Here is a 21,929-nt window from a genome sequence, read left to right as displayed (position 1 = left end):
TAATCTCCTCATTTTCTTTTGTTCATATTAATAATGCATGGGCATCTAACAATAAGACTATCTTTGTTAGTTTGCTTTCGTGGCGTTGTGGTTAGAGCGTCCTCCTCGACAGCGGAATGCATGCCTAAAGACGTTAAAATAAGGTACTTGTTGGTACCTGCCTGGCGCTCGGCATATATGGGTCAAACTGGTCGGCTGGGAGTCAATATAATGTGTCCGCGTTGAGTGTTCATGCTGAACTGTGGCATGGAGTCTTAAGACCAGTGAGCTAGCTTGGAACAGGGTTGGGTTTAATGATGAATCAAGGTTCACGGTAACCTTTGCTAATGGAAGGGTTACAGTTTGGAGAAGACGAGGAGAACGCAGTGCCCAGTGTTTGCGTACAGGAAGTGGATCGATTTGTGGGCGGTAGCGTTATGGTTTGGGGTGCTGTCAACGGTCATGCTCGATCCCGAACCCATTGTCATCCAGGGAGACCTTAATGCGACAGCATACAGGGATCAGGTGTTCGTTCCAGAGTTTTTGCCATTCATGGCAGCTCATGGCCAAGGTCTGACTTTCCAACAGGATAACTCCAGACCTCATATTTACGCCAATTTACGAACGAATTTCCTCAGGAACGCTGGCATCAATGTCATGGAGTGGCCCTCAAGATCTCACCACCTCAACCCCATAGAGCATGTGTTGGATGTGTTAGGCAGGCGGCTCCGTCAAGTAAGGAACCCTCCACAGAACTTGCAGAAGCTTGGTGCCATGTTGGTACAAATATGGCGGCGCATTCCCAAAGCTGTGTTCAGACGCATCATCCAATCCATGAGGAGACGTTGTATCGCAGTTGTGAACGCCCATGGAGGACACACCCGATACTGACATGATTTCATTGAGTTGTGACTCACAGTTTTTGATCACGGACAATGTAGTCGCATTTCCGGTAGAAAGGATTCCATGACAAACATGATCTGTATACTATAACATCTTAATGACAAGAGAATTGAATACAATCGTTATTTCAAACCCATTTTCCAAAATGTTCAAATTATTGTCTTTGAAACGAGTGTAAAGTTTTTAGTTTCGTAGATACTACGTTTCGTTTATACTACGCTAGGCTAAACTGCCACTGTATTGAGTAATTCAGTTGCTCAGCTGAAATATATTTACATAACTGTCAAATAAGTACCCACAGCTATAGGATGGTCTCTCTGACTGTCCGTTGTGATCACCTGTACAGGTAACCAGAGAACCATCTGTCATAGTTAATCGTGTGTTATTGCCCATCGACGGGTAACAGTGTAAGCAATTTCTGGTTAATTGTGTGTCGCATTACATCAACGAATGACAGTGTAGGCCATATCTCATGTGACCGGGTTAATTGAGTGTCGCATTACATCAACGAATGACAGTGGACGCCATATCTCATGTGACCGGGTTAATTGTGTGACGCATTACATCAACGAATGACAGTGGACGCCATATCTCACGTGACCGGGTTAATTGTGTGTCGCATTACATCAACGAATGACAGTGGACGGCATCTCTCACGTGACCTGTGAAATAAACTGTGTGTCCTCTAACATCAGCATGTGACTGTGTCAGCTGTCCCTCACGTGACCTGGTTAATTGTGTGCCATATTACATCGACGGGTGGTATTGTAAGCCATCTCTCACGTGACCTGGTTAACTGTCATCTTCCATTGACGGGTGGGCGGTGGTTGGATGGCACAGTAGTTAAAGCGTCCGCTCGTCACGCCGAACACCCGGGTTCGATTCTACACACGGGTACAATGTGTAAACCGCATTCCTTGTGATCTCCGCCGCGATATTGTTGGAATATTGTTAAAGCTGATGTAAAACCATAATCACACCTCACTCACTCGACGGATGACGCTGTAGGCTATCTCTCACGTAACCTGGCTAATTGTGTGCCATATTACATCGACGAGTTACTGTTATTGTCGGTCATCAACTGTTATAGTGTATAACATGACCACAGTGATAATGCACTCTCAGCCCTGTTATGACCTGTCTATGGTTGTGTAAACTGCATCCCTTTTGCGCTGGTCACTTGCTACTGTCATTTGTAGAGAATTGTATGTGAGGGTGAAGGATATCCATATGTAGAGAATTATACGTGGTACTTACACCATGAAATTGTAGGATATCCATTTGCAGAGAATTGTACGTGGTACTTTCATCATGAATGTGTACGATATCCATTTCTCAACTGGCCAGGATGAAGGACTGTCCGCCAGGAATGTTCAATAATCCTATTGCTGATTCAAGATACGTGTTACAGAAGACAATGTAACAGCTACATATTTACCAGGCATAAGATCGGTGCGGATATGCGACTCCCATTGATTGAATTACGTTAAAGGTTACATACAACCAAAAAGTCAAACATAATTAAAACACAATTATCACTTATTAATGACATATAATATACATAGCTGCTCGTAAAAAACAAATAAACAAAACTATAAGCCGATTCAAAAGTGCAATATTTTGAACTTGGGCTTACTTCCCCCGAAACGAAGCCCTCGGGAGACCAAACCCAGTCACAGCGGGTGGATGTGCACTCAAGTGTTACGACGGCTTCCGAATGGCTGGTTCATTTGCTGATACGCTGAGGGCTCATTGTGTGTACAGAAAGATGGTCTGTTTGATGGGCGAGTCACAAGAAAGTAAGGGGATTCTTCACGGATAACAACTTTTGTTTTATTTGATGCGTCGTTTCAGCATGGATTCATATACCGTTATCAAATAAAATCATATACACTACAGGAAGTCATATAAAGAATGTATAAAGAATGTATATAGAGATGTTGGGTCTTGTAAATACATGTTCTCCGAATGGTTAATTCTCACTATGTCGACCTTTTGGTAAAAATATGAGAAAGCTGGGCATCTCAGTTCGACAAAGTGAGAATGTTTATTTAGCGATACACAGTCTCGGGGAAGATAAATCAACAATAAAAGTAACAGTATTCACCCCTCAATGATTGGCACTTATTAATTTAAAATTAATTGTCACCATATCACAGAGCATCACTCAGTCTCACACATGAATCAATTTCACGCACTCATCAGCATACTCTTCCAGGTCTATTATATTATGTCCTCCAGTCTTTGTTTGAGCACATGCAGCCGGGAGTCAATGTGACGATATTTTCTCTTCTTGTGTGGCCTCTGCTTCCCAGCGTCATAAATTGTACTGTTAGCGTTTCGTTGGTGTGTTGCTCCTTCTTAAGAAAATCAAGGAACTGAAAGAGTGAGGGATGCGCCTTGGACATGACAGTCTTCAGCTTGAGGTGCCACCCTTCCAGGTGGTTGTTCGTTCGGGGCCCCAATATCGAGTGATGGTTCAATTGGTGAAGATGCAGGGTTCCTTCGACACACTGGGTTGTCACGTAATCTGCCAGTCTGGTGCAGCGATGATCATCTGGCATGGCCTCCAATGTTGAAAGCCACATTTCCTCAACCCGAAAAATTAACGTACAACCATAAAGTTTACATTTAGATGAAAATGTTGAGTATGAAATAGATATGGTATTTTATCTGCTACAAGTAAATTTACCTGAAACATGCATACCCATCTACTGGCATCAGAGGGGGCACCGCAACACGACGAACAAACTGTTGCAGCTCCGGGTTCTCGCTGTAGTCGACCTGCATTCCAAGTGCTTTGGTCTTCCTCCAAATACACTGAGTGTAATGGAAGAAGCAGACCAGCCAACGACACTGGCACATTTCGATGGCGCAAGTCTTGCTGAATCCTCATAATCCACCTGCAAACAAAATGTACGTGTACAGTTATGTTACATGTTACATTACGCAAATACATCAGTTAAAGTAAGTGACAGAAAGAACGCACGTCTGTATAGATGGAGTTACCTGAAACAGCTGCAGCTGCAGCTGTAGTCCACGCTTTGAGCAGACAGTCAAGAGTTGAAACGCTCTTTTGTAAATGCACTGTGTCTTGTTGGGCAACAGGAAGAAGACAAGAGAAATCATGACAAACATTGTCATGTGTTCAAGTATCACACCTGCCTAATTACACAATGTGGCAGAGACAGGACTCGGGTGCACGAGTCATAAATCAATTTATTTTGTTTGTGGCGTATAGCCTGATAGGTGTTAAGTTCAAACTGCATGTCGTCAATGATTGCAGCTGTGTATGGCATATTAACTTTACAGTAGACAGGCAGGCAGACATATTGGTGTCAATAAAGCAGACATTGGGCTTTCTCTGTGACAGCTAGAGACTGCTTATGATATGGTATGTCGTCAATGATTGCAGCTGTGTATGGCATATTGTCTTTATAATAGACAGGCAGGCAGACATATTGGTGTCAATAAAGCAGACATTGGGCTTTCCCTGTGACAGCTAGAGACTGCTTATGATATGGTATGTCGTCAATGATTGTAGCTGTGTATGGCATATTGTCTTTATAATAGACAGGCAGGCAGACATATAGGTGTCAACAAAGCAGGCATTGGGCTTTCCCTGTGACAGCTAGAGGCTGCTTACCACAATCAACAAGTTTTTTAAGGTAACGAGTAGATTATTTACTTGTTTGTGTACACAACCAAGATAAGACTAATGCTCACGACCTCATACTCCGGGCATACATACTGTTTCAAGCTCCGCGAATCCATTCACTTCGCATGCGTTATGGGCGCAGCACAAGTGTTGAAACCAGTTTTTCACCCAGCGCTGGGGGAAATTTAGTGAATCGTTTCAACTCCGATTTCGCGGGCTTTTTTTCATCGCGTTTTTTCAACTTTATAGGTTGAATTGGCATTTTTGATGATTTGTTTCGGTAAGTGCATATGGAAAGGTATCAGGATCTGCAAAGTTGTGTTTTACGTTGCATGTGACCTCTAAAATCCTTTATTTTATAATAGTAATAAAATGTTGATGCAACAAAGTCAATAGTAAAATATTCACTAGTGCGATATCACAACGAGCGTTTGTGATATTCAAAAATGTACCAAACGAACAAACGATTTCTGATATATAACATGGGCTTAGCCATGAATTCTTAATGGAGGGGGTTCAGAGGATTCAGTGGCTCCGCCAACGCGAAAAATGAAAAATCTTTAATGTGAACATAAGTCATTTTCAGGGCGGGGGGTTCCCGAACCCAATGAATCCCTCCCTCTGGATCGGCCAGCGATATACACATGTGAATAATTAATCTGTAGCTAGTCGCCAACAATCATCCATGCAACCGACAGAAATAATGAAACATAGAGTAATAAATATTAAATCAAATGACTCCTTAGATAATTGATAAACACTCGCTGAGCCCATGTATAAAATCTCAGTTTGATGAATTGTATAACCATGACAATTTATTATACCTACATTGCCGATCGCAACATAGCCTCTGGCTAAAACTGAACCCTTAAATCTCTTTGTCTGTCTCATTTCCATGGAGACGGATCGAATCTTTTGTCAGAAGAGGAGCCAATTCCTGGCGTCTCACGCGGTGATATGAGTGGAAAATTCCCGTCAGCAGCATTAAACCCCTTCCCACTCCAGCCGTCAACAGGAAGCCGTGCTTGATTGCAGTTACCTCCCTTGTAGCCAAGCCCCACCTGCCGTGCCCGTGACGCACTTCCCACGGCAGAAATAGGTTCAAACTGCTCAATGGTTTAAGGGTTTGCCAGTGCGAAAATAAAACCGTGGGCGGTCTTTCCAAGAATGTACAAACTAAGATAAACGGTTCCCGATATGTTGTATTTGACCTAGGCAGATGTGAGAGCTTGTCGGGCGGTGAAATCGTATTCACATACGTGTATTGATGGTGAACAGATCACCCGAGTCTCTTGAGGCGCTGGAAGCGTGTCGACCGACGGTGGGTGATAGACACACTCTTCCAACGCAGAATGTTTTGGGTGTAGCATCATTTAGTTAAAATATGTATCGAGAAAAGAGGGACAATAAATAATAGTATTTATTGTTGAATGTCTTAATCACACTATAGCACAACAATACACAACCATGCATTCAATTGTATGAGTCTCTGGGAAAGGGAGCTAGGGTGAGCTTGCAGCGGTAGGGCTGAACGTGGAGGCATTTAAGATAATGTATTCTATAGTTCAGGAATATTTTAAATATTGATACATACAGTAATTCAGTCACACAATGTTGTGACTTGGAGTTGGCAGGAGCTAGGACGAGCGGATACAGCCTAAGCTTATGAGAAGGGGTAGATTTAAGGGGTGGGTGGGTGGCGGGTTGCACATATTGAGAAGATGGGGGGAGTATACGTCATTTTCACCTGAATTTCAATGGTCTCTAAGCGAAATATCAGGACAAAAAGGGACGGTGGTGGGGTGGGGTGTTGCAAACCTGCACCCCCGCCCCCTCTCTGGATCCGCCTATTAGCTCGGGTATGAAATGTGGTGGGAAGGGGAAGGGAGGTTTTGCTGGTGTATATAGATGTACAGAGGTCGTATACGAACATGAATATAGTAACAAATAAATGTAGAGGAAACGTCAACAGAATTCAATAGCGTCATTAAGAGTTAATGAAGTGAGGTAAAATATTATGCATGAAGTTTGATCCTTATGAAACTGTTTTGAAATATTGATATATGTGTATAACATAAACATCACCTAGACGAAACTGGGATTTACACAGAGAAGCCGAGAAAACACACACGTACGCACACACACACACACACACACACACGCACACCACACACACATTCTGTATTCTATTTGCTCAACGGTAACGCAAAGAAAATATTCTTAACGTCGTGCTATGTAATATAAACATTAACATATTTTTTATACATGTTCTGAGTGAACATTGGGGGTTGTATACAGAGCACAATTATTTATGAGTATGGTTTATATATTATATTAAATATACAGTCCAACTGCATAATTAATGTGACACAGGACAGCATCGTTTATGAACAGTTCTGGCGTGTAAATTGAATAACGACCCAGATTTGGGATAACCATAGTGTCACATCATCTGAAACATTTCATTCTGAAACCTATGTGTATAGTGTGTAAATATATGTGGGCTTCCAGCCAAACACCTCAACACATGCGATCCGCTTTCGCAGCAAAAGCCGATCCAACACCCAATCGATTTCCACGCACGCGCAGTGTGACCTAGATGGTTCAGCAGACATTGTCTCGACGGGTCTGGGTGTAGACTTTGCTCGATTCTCAACACCCATATTGGGGTTCTGTGATTTCTCATTACCTTCATTCATGTGTCTTGACTAACTTAAGGACTTACACCGACATTTAAGGTGAGTTTGGATGCGTTTGATCAAGTAGGTTCCATGCTAACGACCAATTTTCCGGTGACCCCCGAACCAAAACAACCATCTGGCGACTTCCCATTTCGCCAAGACATCTCCAAATCGATACAGATAGCGTTTAGTGAGGCAGTATGTCATATCCAGGCAATATTGTAGTTGTTTTAGCAACCACATACCGAGATACCGGATGTTTGAAATGTTTAGAGTTGTATTTAGTGTTTGTCCCACGTTCTAGTCCAGTGCAGACAATGAGCGAGCGAACCCGCAGGTTTCGTTATCATAAGGGGCCCAGTTAGGGTTGGGAAATGTTAAGAGCATTGAATTCGCCGTGAGATGTGATTCAGTGTGAGAATGTTTACCGCAAAATTTTGATGGAGATATGATGGCTTTTGAAAATTACTAACATTATGTAAATCATTGACATTGTTTCCTGTAAACTGGAGGTTGGTAATGTGCCAGCTCAGGAGGGTAGCTATGTGGAAGGTGTGCTTTGCCAGTTGCCATTGTCATATTGTTATATGCCCATATGATTTTAGATTGACAGGTATTATATGGTCTCTGGTATTACTTTGTTTATATGGATTGTGTTAACATGAGTGTTGTATCTTGTACATGTTTGCTGTGTGTGTGATGGTCTTTTGCAATATGTATTACAACAAATATTTGATTTTCACATCTTCACAATAGGACTGCACGATATTACCAGTAAATTGGTGTGTCGCAATGCGTTTTTCAAACAATACAGATTGCGATATTTTTTCACAGAACTGGTTAATAGGTGACATGTTATCGATTCCCAGTTCCGCATATCAACGTTCATGTTGTTGATCACTGGATTGTCTGGTCCAGACTTGATTATTTACAGACTTACAGACTGTATATAACTCAACTCACTTACTTACATCATCTTTTTTCCACTCAAGTCATCAGTGTTATAAACCATGCAAAGTATTCTTTTATTAATATTATAGTCTTAATCATTAGGAATGGCAGTGAGTTTTGTTTATAAACAAGCATTTATGTCCTGAATGCAGTTGATTCCTGATTTTCATTTGTGCAGCTGAGTTTCTCACGTTAATTTGTTTTGTCAATTTGTGTGGACCATTATGTTTTTTGCTAGTGCCAGGTAAAATGAATATGGCAAACATGAGTGGAGTTGTGCTGCCTAAAGCCTCTTATGATCTCTCAAGCATATTTTAGTCATGTGTGCAAATAACCTTTATGACAACACAGGGTTGAATGTAATTTGAAAAAGCTTTACAAACACTGAATAATGTGTTGTTTGGTATGAGATTGGTTCCCTCCCTGGAATGTAAATGTCTTGTGTACCTGAGTATTCAGTGAGTGAAGTGGGTATCAGTCTAACTGCCCCAGCTACAAAATGCCCCAGGGGAGTAGTCAAAATGACATAATTTATGCATAGTGTTTGTCAGCTCTGATATTATATTCTTCACAAGTTCATATAAAAGTGATTAGGGAATAATATTTCTGATGAAAAGGAATGTTCCTGTATAGACATCACTGTAAAACTAATGATTGTGCATGTTATTAATTCTGTAAGTTTAGTATAAATGTAGACAGGGTCAGATAGTCAACAAAATGAGTGATGAGTTTTCGTTGGCTACCAAGACTGATGACATTATTAAGTTTTTGAAAGATAAAGAGGTTGACAGGAAAGGATCTCATTGGTGTTGATCGGAAATGTGTCAATCTTGTTGAAGGGAGGCAACCCTTGGACGACCTCTCCAAGGAAGGTCATCTATGGTCTGTGTAGCGTTGTATCGATGCTGGAGATGCTGGAGATTGTTCTTTTGTATATGTCGAAATGACGGGCTACATTTTGGACAAACACTCCTCCTTCCAAACATCTGATAGACTGGTTTCTTTCAATCTCAGTTAAACTGTTGGCATTTTTGAACAAGGAATGGTAGACCCAACTATTGTGCAGTCTTATAACTACCAATGGTGGTGACAATTCATGGATGTTCGATTTCACAAGAGGTGTGTGCGTGATACACCCACGTTCATTGGCATGGTGTTTTGGTGATTTCTTCTATTGATGAGTTTTTATTCGGACCTTACAAAATGCAACAAAAGTTCTTGTTAACATCATCAGGCATCACTTTATTGCAAAAACTCTATCAATTTAGGGTTCTGAGAATGTTTTCAGTTTGATTGAAAAACTTGTGTTTCTTATAAAAAGTATAGTAACCCTTATTTAAAAGTTATTAGGTTGCTCCCTGACTTTTGTATTATGGTGCCAGTGCCTAAGAACATTAAGGGAAATTGTGAAAGAAATGTTGTTATGGTATATTGGGGTTGCTCAACATGATTAACTCACATTAAATTTTTTAATGTTTTGTGAATTTTTTAAATCAAACTTACCTCATATATCTGAAAGAAATATTATTTAAAAGATATTCACCTACAATGTTGCAAGAAGGAATGGCTTGAAGGGTGTCAGGTTCTCTTGTGGATCCATTGTCAGTTATTAAACATGCTTTATATGAAGAATATATTTGATCATTTTATGAAAAAAAAAGGATGCAATTTAACAGAGGCCAATGGTAAAAATAATTTAACTCACAACCTATAAATACTCAGTATGCGAAAGGACCAATGGCCAGCTAGTCCATGGCTAGTAAAAATCTAGTGGCGCCAGTAAATCTCTACAGTGAATGGCCTGAATAGCTAGTCAATTATTATCATGGGGTTATTTTTTTAATATTTGAATTTATGTCCCAGAAGGTACATATATGTTAATTTGGTTTTGAAAACATTTCCAAAACATTTTGCATTAGCTTCTTCCTACAGGAACCAAGATTGAAACACTAGCCAATCCTTCACCTGATAGTTTTGGTGGGTGAACCATGCTTCTTGTATGTCACATGTTACTCAAGATGGATTTGAAAACATGCAATTGTCAGTCAAAAAACATCCTGATTAAAATGAAAACATAGGTTGTACAGGCTGATTGTTAACAGACCTGTATTTGATTGATTTTATGTCATGAAAATGTTTGCATTTTACAGATTCTGTAAACAATGGCGGAGGCATGTACTCAAACAGATCTGGCATCTGAGGAAGACAGCGTGGAAAATGGCCAGGGTATGTAATTGATGTACAATAAATAACTGTATACAAGCCGCATTTTGAGGACCTACAGCAAAAGTCTGTAGATGGGGGTACCACAATGGATTACACTTTTGTCAAAATTTTTTCAGGGGGTAAGAAAATGACATCAGTATGATAGTGATTGCTGAATTTGCTGTGAATAATGTGGACCAAAGGTGTAAATAACAAATGATAAACTTGCATAATTCTTTCTGGATTTGTTAGATGTGTTCCCAATGAATGATCATGCCGAAAATATTAGCAAAGATTGCAGGGTTGGGGTATCTACGGACATAACATTTTGATACTGATTTGAAGGGTCACATTCAGGGATCAGCTTACCTATGGAATGTGATATACCATGTATACAGTTTCTCAACTTCAAACAAGGTTTCACTTCAGGCTCTCTTCACACATCAGTCTGATACGCTGAAATACTGCTGCATTGTTCTAAATTCACTCATTCAGATTTTGGTGTTCCTACGAACCAGTGAGACTACTTCTTCATCATGTTCATGTGCACTAATTAATCTTTTAATCATATACTGTCATTTTTAACTTTGTTTGTAGTTCATTGCACATACAGTGGAAAACCATTTATCCGGACAGTTTGTTTACTCTTGAAAATCGCCCAGATAGCAAGGCATCCAAATACACAGTGTCCAAGTAGAAAGGGGTTCGACTGTATATGCTTGTGGAAAGGGACATTGTCGGATGAAATGCATGTCTTCATACCCTGACAAATATGGTGGCGCATTCATTTTCAAAATCAAGACAATCATGGACAGTGTTGTATTCCTTTCCCCCCTTCCAATTTACAGCTTCATCCACAGCTTCTGAGTCTGAGTCCGGCACAGGGGAAAGCCAGAGTCAAGATTCTGATAACGTGGCATTCCCTCTCGTCACGGGACAAGACACATCTTTCAACTACCTTCAAGACCTAAAGAGACGGAAGATGAAAATGAAGAAACAAATGACCCCAGCAATGAAAACCAGCAAACTACTTGGACTGATTCGATTGCAGTCCAAAAACATTGGGCAGTCTCCGTCACCTAACCCCACCATCTCAGAATCATCAAATACTGAGCCACCTTTCTTTGGTGATGAACATTCGGGTAAGTTAATGCAACTTAATCTTTAGTTTACTCCTCATTTGAGACTTGACCTTCTTAGACTTGGGCCAATCTAGAAAAGTTTGAATGTCTCCTACTTGGGCTGATCATAGTTTGTTGTAAGATATTTATTGTGTAAATCATCTGTGAAACACTAGTGATGGGACATTTCATGCATGCAGAGGTCTTGCAGATGGTATGTAAACTTTAAGTGTCTGTCATTTTACTTCAGTATCACTGGAATTTGGACATACCACAATTCATTCCTCCCTCCAAGCAATCACTAGCAAGGATTAGTGATCACTGTATTCCTTTTGGAAAACAATAGATAAATCACTCACCCAGTGGATTACCTCCCTTCTCTCACCAAAGTGTCCATGTGACCTGAACACTGGCATGCTCTTGTCACTCTCCCCTTCATTGCCAAATATAATATATTGATTACATGGATATGAGACTGAGAATAGCAACTTTGAGTTCCTTATAGAAAAGGCAAAGAAATCTTTTAAACATGGTAATCATAACTTTATGTAGTATTACAGAAACAGATTGGTTGAAACATGTAAACAAGTGAAGAACGCATATTAAGGTTGTTTATCATTTCATGTTTTCAGGTATGAATGTGTTTGGAGAAAGGGAAACACCTACTGCATTTGGGGAAGGGGCAGCACCTACTGCATATGGAGAAGGGGAAACACCTACTGTATTTGGAGAAGGGGAAACACCTACTGCATTTGGAGAAGGGGAAACACCTACTGCATATGGAGAAGGGGAAACACCTACTGAGCAGGGGCAGTTGAATGTTGGGAATCTGGAATTTGCGGCTATGCCAGGTATGAGGTATAAACATGTCTCTGGTCTGGCATGTATTATCTCTAGCTAATGAATTCATTTTTCCTTATCCTGACTCATGCTTATTATTGTTGTCTCCTCCCTCTATGCGAAGTTAGTGGAACTTTTGAAATCTCTTGAACATCCCTTCTAACTGAAGTGGACAATACACTCACCCACTGGAAACCTCCCTTTCCAAAAGGGAGATCAAGCTGACTAAAGTACTTGTCGTTCAAGCTGGTAGACCGACAATGCAGATTTAAAGCTCCAGCTTGAAATTAAATGGCTTATTACAACACCTCTGTTTATGAGCTACTAGATTGTACATTGCTTGAATTATTGATACCGAAAACGTTGTTTCTACTTGGCCTAGCTACAGTGGCACAGTTCGGCATTATCTGCAGTCCTCGGGCCACATGATACACAGGATTCATCATTGTGCCCAGTCAGAGTGTTGAAAGTATATCTCCAGTGAACTAAACCAAGGAGACGTTTCAAGTGCCTGTTCTTCCCATTATCTTCTGAGACACCTACGGAAGTATCCCACAACACTATCTCAGTATGAATGAAAGCCATTATACTGAGAGCCTACAAAGTAGGAGGACTTACACCTCAACTACTGGAAACTGAACCTCAACGAGCTTCCAATCAACACGAAGTGATAGCCTTTGCGTTGACACTTGCTCTGTGGAAACTTGCTAACAACTATAATAGAGGACTGCTTTTGGAAATCAAATGTGGTGTTTGCCAGCCACTACGTACGGGGACAGCGCCACGGAGGATGTTGCTAGCATTCACCAATTTGGGCCACTTGTCGCACAACAACCAACAGTTCCACAAAGGCGCTGAGTTTCACTCACCCTTTTATCACATGACTTGTTGAGACCAAGATGCTCTGTGGAGTATAATGGTTGAGAGTCCATGCGCACATTTTGAACAGGCTAGATTGAGTGGCTATGACCCTGTACTCGTACTCTGATCTATATGTCATCATGTTCCAGTCAGTGACTGCTTCACGAGAAGACAAGTTCGACTGGTTGTGATACCCCCATTTCACACATGAATATTGGAGGAAGAGGACCAGGCTACTGCCATTACAGTTCCCGAAGTGGGAAAGTACTGAACGTACTTAAATGGCAGCCAGCAGAATCCAGCATGTCCTGACCCATTGCCATTTCCGTCTGATTCTGTTGGCATAATAAGCATGAGTCGGATAAGGAAATTATGTAATTTTCTGAATAAAATTGATATTTTATACTTATCCAGATTCATGATGTCAAACCCTCCCAACCGCCCCTCTCAGGCACGCTGAATTCACTGTAATTCTTATGTTGGGCGTATGAGATTTTGGGGAGAGTGACAAGCATGTCTGGTCATGTGATCATAGGCGGGAAAGGGAGGCTTCCGATCGGTGGGTGTATTGTACATCCACTTCAATTAGAAGGGAAGTTCAAGGGATTTCAAGTGTTCCACTAACTTCACATAGAGGGAGGAGATAAACATAATAAGCATGAGTCGGGATAAGTATGAAATATTCAGAAAATTACATTTTTTACATTGTAAAAGTTCCCTTAAATGTTGTCATGAATGGGATTTAAAAGCACTGTCTGGCCTAAAGACAGTATCATGTTTACAGATAGCAAATCGGTTTTACTAGAGCTTAGTGTCTCATTAGGTTAGCACTGTAATGAGGACATTTCCACGTTTCCAGCAACTGAGGACAGCACAATGAGTTTGGTCAATAGTGCTGCTTTTTTATTGCATGTCTTTTCATGACACTTGGCTTCAAATGTCCAGCATGTATGTGTGAACGCAAGCGTTGTGGGTGGTTCCAACATGTGAGACGTCCTTTGATAATGTAGATCAAGCACATTTTTTTCAACTTAACTGAATTGAAACTCATTTGTACTCATGTAGGTGTAATATTCATGGCAGTAGTTATAAAATCCTCATTGATTACATTTGCTAATTTGCATCTTTCAGGAATTTAGATCAGTATGCTATTGCCAAACTGTCAAACACTGACTTTTGTTGTCATGTCAGTGTTACTACTCCATTATGAGTTAGGGTCTTGTAAATGCTGTGCTCATCAAATTTCCAGCTGTGTCACATCAGTCTGTATATAAAAACAAACCAGTGTTTAAAATTTTCAATATGAGTAGAGGTATTGTATGTTCAGCCTAGTTTTATGAATCATATTTTATTGCTGTCTATGCAAGAGATCAGGTCTCTTAATTTATTTTTTTCTTTGTAGGCTACAATCCAGTTGAAACTCCTGTGCCACCCAACAGTGAAACACCATATCAGTGTCGACTGTGTCCCGTGGCTTTTGCAACACCATTGTCCCTGAGAGGTCACATGTCTAGCCACAGACTTCCTAAGAAGTTTGTATGTCCTATCTGTGCTAAGTCCTTTGCTCATTCTAGCACACTCAACTACCATGTCCGCAAGCACAAAGGAGACCTGAGGTACAAATGTGACCAGTGTGACAAGAGATTCCTCAAACCCTTCAGGCTTAAAGCTCACATCTTGTCCATGCATTCTTCGGAGAAGCCTTTTGCATGTCGTTACTGTGACAAGTCATTCAGCTCCAATATGAACTTGAACAGACACACCAGGGTACACACAGGGGAAAAGCCATTTCTTTGTCTTCTCTGTGGCAAAAGATTCAGAGATAACTCATCTTTCTCCATGCACCGAAAGTACCACAATGAGAACAAACTTTTTGAATGCGATCTGTGTGGTAAGACATTTGTCAAAATGGGTTTACTTCGAACACACAAGAAATGTGTACATGTAGTTGACAAAATACATGAATGTTTCCTGTGCAACAAAGCATTCAAAGCTAGGGATTATCTCCGAAAACATATGATGGTCCATCAAACAAACAAGCGGTTTAAATGTGACTTTTGTGATTCATCCTTCTCCAGAGCTGGAGCACTGAAGAAACACAGGTATCTGCACACTGGAGAAGAACCATTTAAGTGTGACGTGTGCTTGAAAGGATTCCGGGACATTTACACTCTGACCAAACACAAACGGCTACACGAGAGGAAAGTTGAAAGTAATCCTCCACTTTCTGTGGATGAGGTAAATGAGAAGAAAGCACAGTTGTATGAATGTGATAAATGTAACCGAAAATATTCACTTCCAGGTTCATTAAAAATCCACAAACAGAAATATTGTAAAGGAGAAATTGAAGTGAAAAATGAAGAGCTGAATCTGTTTTGCACTGGATGTGGAATGCTCTTTCACCACAAGCAGTCTCTCGCAAAACATATGAGGAAGACATGTGAAGCTATTGTTAGGAAGAAAGACAAGGTGTTTCTCTGCAGTACATGTGGCCTGGTATTCTTCTCTAAGGTGATGCTGAATGATCACCTCAGAACCACTACATGCTCTGGAAACACAAGCCCAGAAAACTACAAATGTGAGGTTTGTGGTGCTGAATTTTCTCACAGGGCAACTCTTTCCAAACACAAGAAATTGCATGGGGATTTGATACCAGATGCTGCTGGTGGTAATAATACAGCACGTAACAATGCTGAGGAAGAATCTACAAAGTCCTTTCCAGTTGATGAGAATGGCAAGAGGTTGTATGAGTGCAAGTACTGCAAAGAGACATTTAGAAGCAAAAGTGCCCTCTATGATACACACATGAGAAAGTGTCATGATCGTCCAGCATTGGAAAAGAAGAATGAATGCGAGTTTTGTAGTCGGAAGTTTCACAGCAAGTCTGATCTTAGGGCTCATATACGTATTCATACAGGAGAAAAGCCATTTACATGTGGAATTTGCGGAAAATCCTTCACACAAAGAGGACATGTGTCCATGCACATTAAGATACACACTGGACAGAGAGACTTTCCATGCACAATTTGTGGCAAGGCTTTCCAGTTTGCTACAACCCTCCGTAATCATGTGAAGTTGCACACTGGTGAGAGGCCTCATGTCTGCCATCTTTGTGGAAAAGGCTTTATCAAAAGTAACAACTTGAAGAACCATATCAAAATGCATGAGAAGAAAGAGAAAGAGTTGGAGGAAAATGCAAACAGACGTCCAGAAGAATTTATTCCTGCAGATCCAAGGGATTGCACTATTTCATTTTCTCCACTGAAGAAAACTCCATCGGGGAAACTGTTAGCCCAGGCAAGAGGAACCCCTTCTTCTTCAAGGACCCGTATATCAAATCGAGCATCGAAAGGTTCAGGCATGAAAAAACTTATTGAGGAAGAGATGACTCCTGTTGAAGAGCTTGGGGATGAACTACCTGTTATAAAGAAGGAACCTGTTGAAGCTGATGAACAACTGCCAGATACCAGTGAGAATATACAGGAAAATCCAGGGGAAGGGCCTGTTGCTGTGGATCTTAAGTGTCCTTTTTGTGGCAAAATATGTCCCTCACCATACCATCTTGCAACTCATATTAAATGTCACACTGGGGCCAGACCATTCATGTGCAAAGATTGTGGCAAGTCTTTCTTGCAGGCATCTCATCTGAGAAGTCACATGCAGATCCATGGTAAAAGGGAGCAAAACTTCCGCTGCATTGTCTGCCTTGAAGAATTTGCTACATCCAAACTTTTACATGCGCATATGAAATTGCATAAAGGGGAAAGACCCTATGGCTGTTATTTCTGTGACAAAGCATATGGCACATCTCAACACTTACGAAGACATGTGAGGAGTTCTCACCCTGAAGAAATGGATATTGACATGAATGTCTTATTGATGCCTACTTCCACATTAAATGATGGCCGTGCAGTGGAAGAAGAAAAAGATGACTCGGGGCGACGTGTTTACAGGTGTCACTTCTGTGAAAAGTTCTATTTTCTTGACAGACATTTGAGAAGACATGTCCAAACAAGCCATCCTGAAAAAGATCCCCAAAATTTGTATTTTCTCAGACCACCGAATACAGACGGGGAAGATTCAAGATCAGATAGTGTCAGCGTTAAAACCGAAAGTATGTGGGACCCTGACTCTTCAAATGATTACAGCACATCTGAAATGACACCTGGCAAAGACAATTTACTCCAAGATCTACAGATGACCGCTGGCCACACATCCAGTACTGAAGGTCCTGATACAGAGGCACCAGATAATTTGCAGGAGAGGATCTATGTTCCCCCCGTGATGCAGCACACCATGTCAAGCTCTTTAGACTCAAATGGTTCAGAGAAAAGCCTGTCCCGTGCTAGTTCACCTGATCAGAATATGCTGTCTGAAAATAATGAGAAGGATGAAGATTTTATTGTTGAAGTGAAGCAGGAACCAGTTGATAATGATTATGAAAACTGAATTTGTTTTACATGGTAAAGAGTGGATTCTCTCAGTTGAATATACAGTAACCAGTGGATTAAGCTGGCACAGAGAAGTTAAGTTTCAAATAGTAATTATCTCCCCTTGACCATATGATCATAAGTGTTGCACTGAAAACATGGTTAAGTGATCATCATCTTGGGGAGTTATTATTCAAATATTTAAATCTCTCTTCAGTTTTAAAGCTTGGTTGGGGGAATTGTTTAATTTGTACATGATTTTGGATATGGGACTAGTTATTTTTAAGGTTTTTTACTTTCCGTATCTACTTCCTCTTTGAAATAAGTTTCATTGTAAGGTATTTTTGTTAGCCCAAGTGTCCAAATGTTTAACTGCTGGATAAGTAATGTCCAGTGTTGTCATAGCTGTAGTCTTGTGTTTGTTGGTATTACCTCAAGAATTCAGTATTTAGTCAGTGAACAGGTCACAGTGAGAATAATTCATTTGATTCAAGTTGTTAAAGATTACACAAAGTCAACTGAATTAGATTCTAGAATTTTATGTTGTGTAATCTTGGTATATAATTGTAAATCTTTTTTTATTGTAAACATATTAAACTCCAATAATCATTGTAATAATGTTCCAAAGTAGTATGTTTACATTTTGTAAATAATAGATGTTTTACTGTAATGCTTGAATACAATGTCATTAGATCATGTCATAATATCTGCATAATACATAACCTTTAGCACTGGTTATGTCAAGTGCAAATAAACAATCACCTCGGTCATTTTGAGAATGTTCATAGGAATAGATACATTACTTGAATGTACCTGCACAATAGCACCTTAGTGGAATGGAAATATATGTAATCATCACACAGTATGCACTGTATTATCTCATGTTGTATCACAGTGTAACATGTTAAGTACTTACGTGTTTTGGCATGCGATACCAGTAGAAACACAGTACTGACCACATGTAAGATACTGCTTGTCATTGTTGCAGTAATTGATTTCAGTTATGTCGTTTTCATTGTTTTCACTCAGTATGTGATGAACTGTATGCTGTGCTGTCTTGCAGACATGCCAAGTATGATGGTACTTTGAACAAGCTAGGTACATGGCTAAATTTTCATGAGGCAGCCAGCTTGCGTATACTAAAGCCCATAGTAATTTTCAGGATCACCAGTCTTGCCCCTCGTAGGAAGGCAGTGCTACTGTACAAAGGATTTGGTCCCTGTGGCAGGATAATGTTTTCACTGAACATGACATCAATTGTTAGTCAGTGAAATTATGATAATGTATTAATTGTTTGTCTATTAGTAAATACACTTGTATTGAGTGATGTATGCAAGACAGGAATTTGTTGACATTTTGCGAGAGATTACTACTGAATATGGCTCTTGAAAATGTCTAGCTTCCTTTAGGTGGTATCCAGTCAACACAGCTTGAGAGACCCAAAGTGTGTACTGTGTGTCATATTTGATAGCATTAAGTGTTTAGGACATGTCCCCATGTTGATGTATGACCTGGTCTTGATCTGATGATTGGTGCACTTTGCCCATACTCCACTCGTACATCTTCTTGTATCCTGACACTTCTATACTGTTGTTGGTCTGAATCAGCTTGTATCAAAGGTTTGCCAATTCCATTCAATGATATTTGACCATTCTTAAAATTTGTGTGTGCAGTATGAGATATTGTTCTATTGGAACTTGAAATTGGTGTCACAGTGTAACAAGTTTGTTATCCAACTTCAGAGATGTGTGTAGATGTCATGCTTAAGGTGCCAGCATACATAAGCCTGAAACTGTTACTATTTATCTTGTGTATGTCTGGTCTGTTTCCTGGTCTGTTTTTTTTTCTGTTGTGAAAATGAGTCATATTTTGCCAGGTAGTATATTAATTGTGAGATTGGTTTTACATGAATTAAAGAACTGTTTTGTTTTGTTTGTAATATGCTACAATGTGACTGTCATATGTTTTTTGTCATCTTCAGGAAGAGTCATTTATGATGCTATGTTGGGATGTATATTGCCAAAAAATGTTCAGAATGACAGTATTGCAAACCTGGAAATGCTTTCATATGGTTGGACACAGCTTCCCTATTTTATAGTAGTCTTGTGTCTCTCAATACACAAAAGACAACTATCACAAGTTCACATTGGTGAGGTTTTCTCTTGGTCAGACTGTGAATAGGCCATTTGTCTGAATATTTCTGCCTGCAAATTATTGTATTACATATATTATAAATAGTTTGCTACAGACTGCTCTGTGGGAATGTTGCTGGTCATTCAACTCTTGGGGGTGATGTCATTTCTTTGTACATGTTTCCTTAAAACTAAATGGATTCAGCTTCCATAGAAACATTATTTTGGACCTGACAGTATGCTACAGTCACATCACATAGTCGGTTCTTTTCATGGCTTATGTTGATAATACTAAATTGCAATGGAAGAGTAGGTCTGTGATGATGTGAAAAGTAAATGATGATAGGAACTTCGGAACGACAATGTTTTTCAGTGCATTAGTTAAAATTCGCTTGATTCAAAGCCTTTGGCAGCTGGACAATTTTTATCCTTATGCAAGGGTAACATCATTAGATTACTGTGTATCCTTTAACCAATATGACTAAGGATATGTGCTGGTCTGTATTAACTGGGACAGGAAAGTTGCCTTCTGGTTCAGGCATTAGCTCATCACCCAGGAGACTCAGAATTGATTCTTCATATGAATGCAGTATGCTAAAACCCATTTTGTACCCTCACCATGATATGTGGTAGGAATATGTTTGTCATTTTATAGATATAAAAAACAAAATCAATCAGGTGGTTGTGCATTTTTTTAAATCCTTTGTCAAAAAAACCAAACCCAATCCAATCTTCCTTTGTACACGGAAAGTGCATCCTATCTATAAACACAATACCCATTAAGACATCATTTGTCAACATTCAGTTTAAGTTCTTTTCTGTGATATGTCTTCATGATTTCTTTTCTTTTAGACTATACCCAGGATTTTGATATTTGATAAAACAGAGGAAGACATCTTCAACATTTTGTGGTCATTCCCAAGAACATGGTTTATGCCTCCCAAGAACATGGTTTATGCCTCCCAATATTTCTGCTTGAGTCAGTTGTAGATGACTTTGCACTTCTTATATCTGTGTACATGTACATCCCACACTTTGTGTGTATTATTGCATTATGTTAATGATTTTGCATGCTTCATTGTGTTTGGTCCTCAGAGCAGTGTAGACTTTCTCACCTTAAACTTCTATTTCAATTTACATATTGGCTTGCGAGTGATGTTGTAGCTCAGATTATGATGACTTGTGTCAGTTCACTTTTGTAATGCGTTTGATTGTGCAGTGTCCCTTGTTACCTTTCTTATTATGTTCCGTTGCCTCAGATCTCTTAAAATGTTAAATAGCAAACTTGACAAAAAGTGACTCCAACAACATGTGCAGCCTTATTCATTTTAATGTTTTTGTGAGTGAAAAGAGCAAACAATTTTGAGGTACTAAGAATCTTTATGTAATTCTATTGTTTACCAAGGCTTGACAGATTATATTGTATGATTTTGCTTAATTCAAATACTGTGTCAAGTCGACTCATCTGAACAAGATCACAAAGTGTATGCCCACAGTAATAATTCATGTATATGAAATGGCCCATGTCTGTGTTCATACATTCAAGAATAAAATCCTATCTTTTTGAAGTATGTGTTCTTTGACTTGTTTTCTAGTGAAACATGCTCGTTCCCATTTGTCAGCTGTAAGAGCTCAGATTTTAAGTTGAAAGAGCTGCTTCTGTTTCAGGTGGCACTTACAAACTCCTCTAGTTAGGAAATGTTCTAGAAATAATTCTGTAACTACACTTGGATCAAGATTGTCAAAGAAATATTTAGGAAAATTGCTGATGCAATTTGTTTAAAGCTTTCTGATTTGTTAATTATTTTCTACGTGACAATTATGGTATGTTGGATGAGTACAATGTCACACAGTGAAGTACTTGGCAGTACTTATGATAATCGTGCCAAAGATATCTTTGTGCCAAATTGTGCAGGAACAGCAATATTACAACTACATGTTGGCTATCTGTAAATGATCTAGTTTGGACCAGACAATCCAGTGATCAACATCATGACCTACGCAATTGTATACGATGACCTGTGGCCAGCCGATCCTGTTAGTCTCCACTTATGACCGGCATGTGTTGCTCAAGACCAGTTCTACCCCTGAGCATGGTGGGTCTGTATACTGTATCCACTGACAGTTCAGCATGCTGGTTCCCCTTCAACCCTCATATACACATGCAC

General features: G+C 39.8%; 1 protein-coding gene across 2 annotated transcripts; it reads left to right on the top strand.

Annotated features, from left to right (window-relative positions):
- Positions 1 to 7,117: 7,117 nt before the first annotated feature.
- Positions 7,118 to 21,329, top strand: LOC137278209 (zinc finger protein 585A-like). 2 transcript variants are annotated; one of them, XM_067810418.1, is made up of 6 exons: positions 7,195 to 7,278; positions 10,323 to 10,398; positions 11,226 to 11,519; positions 12,131 to 12,160; positions 12,296 to 12,349; positions 14,602 to 21,329. In XM_067810418.1, the coding sequence occupies exons 2-6, from the start codon at positions 10,335 to 10,337 to the stop codon at positions 17,646 to 17,648; spliced, it is 3,489 nt and encodes a 1,162-aa protein (XP_067666519.1). In that variant the 5' UTR covers positions 7,195 to 7,278; positions 10,323 to 10,334; the 3' UTR covers positions 17,649 to 21,329. The 2 variants fall into 2 exon arrangements, with proteins under 2 accessions (XP_067666518.1, XP_067666519.1); XM_067810417.1 differs by having other exon boundaries at positions 7,118 to 7,278; positions 12,131 to 12,349.
- Positions 21,330 to 21,929: the final 600 nt, after the last annotated feature.

Source organism: Haliotis asinina, chromosome 3 (assembly GCF_037392515.1).
Source record: "Haliotis asinina isolate JCU_RB_2024 chromosome 3, JCU_Hal_asi_v2, whole genome shotgun sequence".
Lineage (NCBI taxonomy): Eukaryota > Metazoa > Mollusca > Gastropoda > Lepetellida > Haliotidae > Haliotis > Haliotis asinina.
The sequence above is the reverse complement of the archived record's forward strand: the minus strand, read 5'-3'. Positions and strand labels throughout refer to the sequence as shown.

Excerpts from the sequence above, each read along its gene's own strand:
- LOC137278209 (XM_067810417.1), top strand. The coding sequence starts at position 10,335 with ATGGCGGAGGCATGTACTCAAACAGATCTGGCATCTGAGGAAGACAGC. Across the intron at positions 11,520-12,130 it reads CTTTGGTGATGAACATTCGG|GTATGAATGTGTTTGGAGAA; the intron begins GTAAGTTAATGC and ends TCATGTTTTCAG. Across the intron at positions 12,350-14,601 it reads GGAATTTGCGGCTATGCCAG|GCTACAATCCAGTTGAAACT; the intron begins GTATGAGGTATA and ends TTTTCTTTGTAG.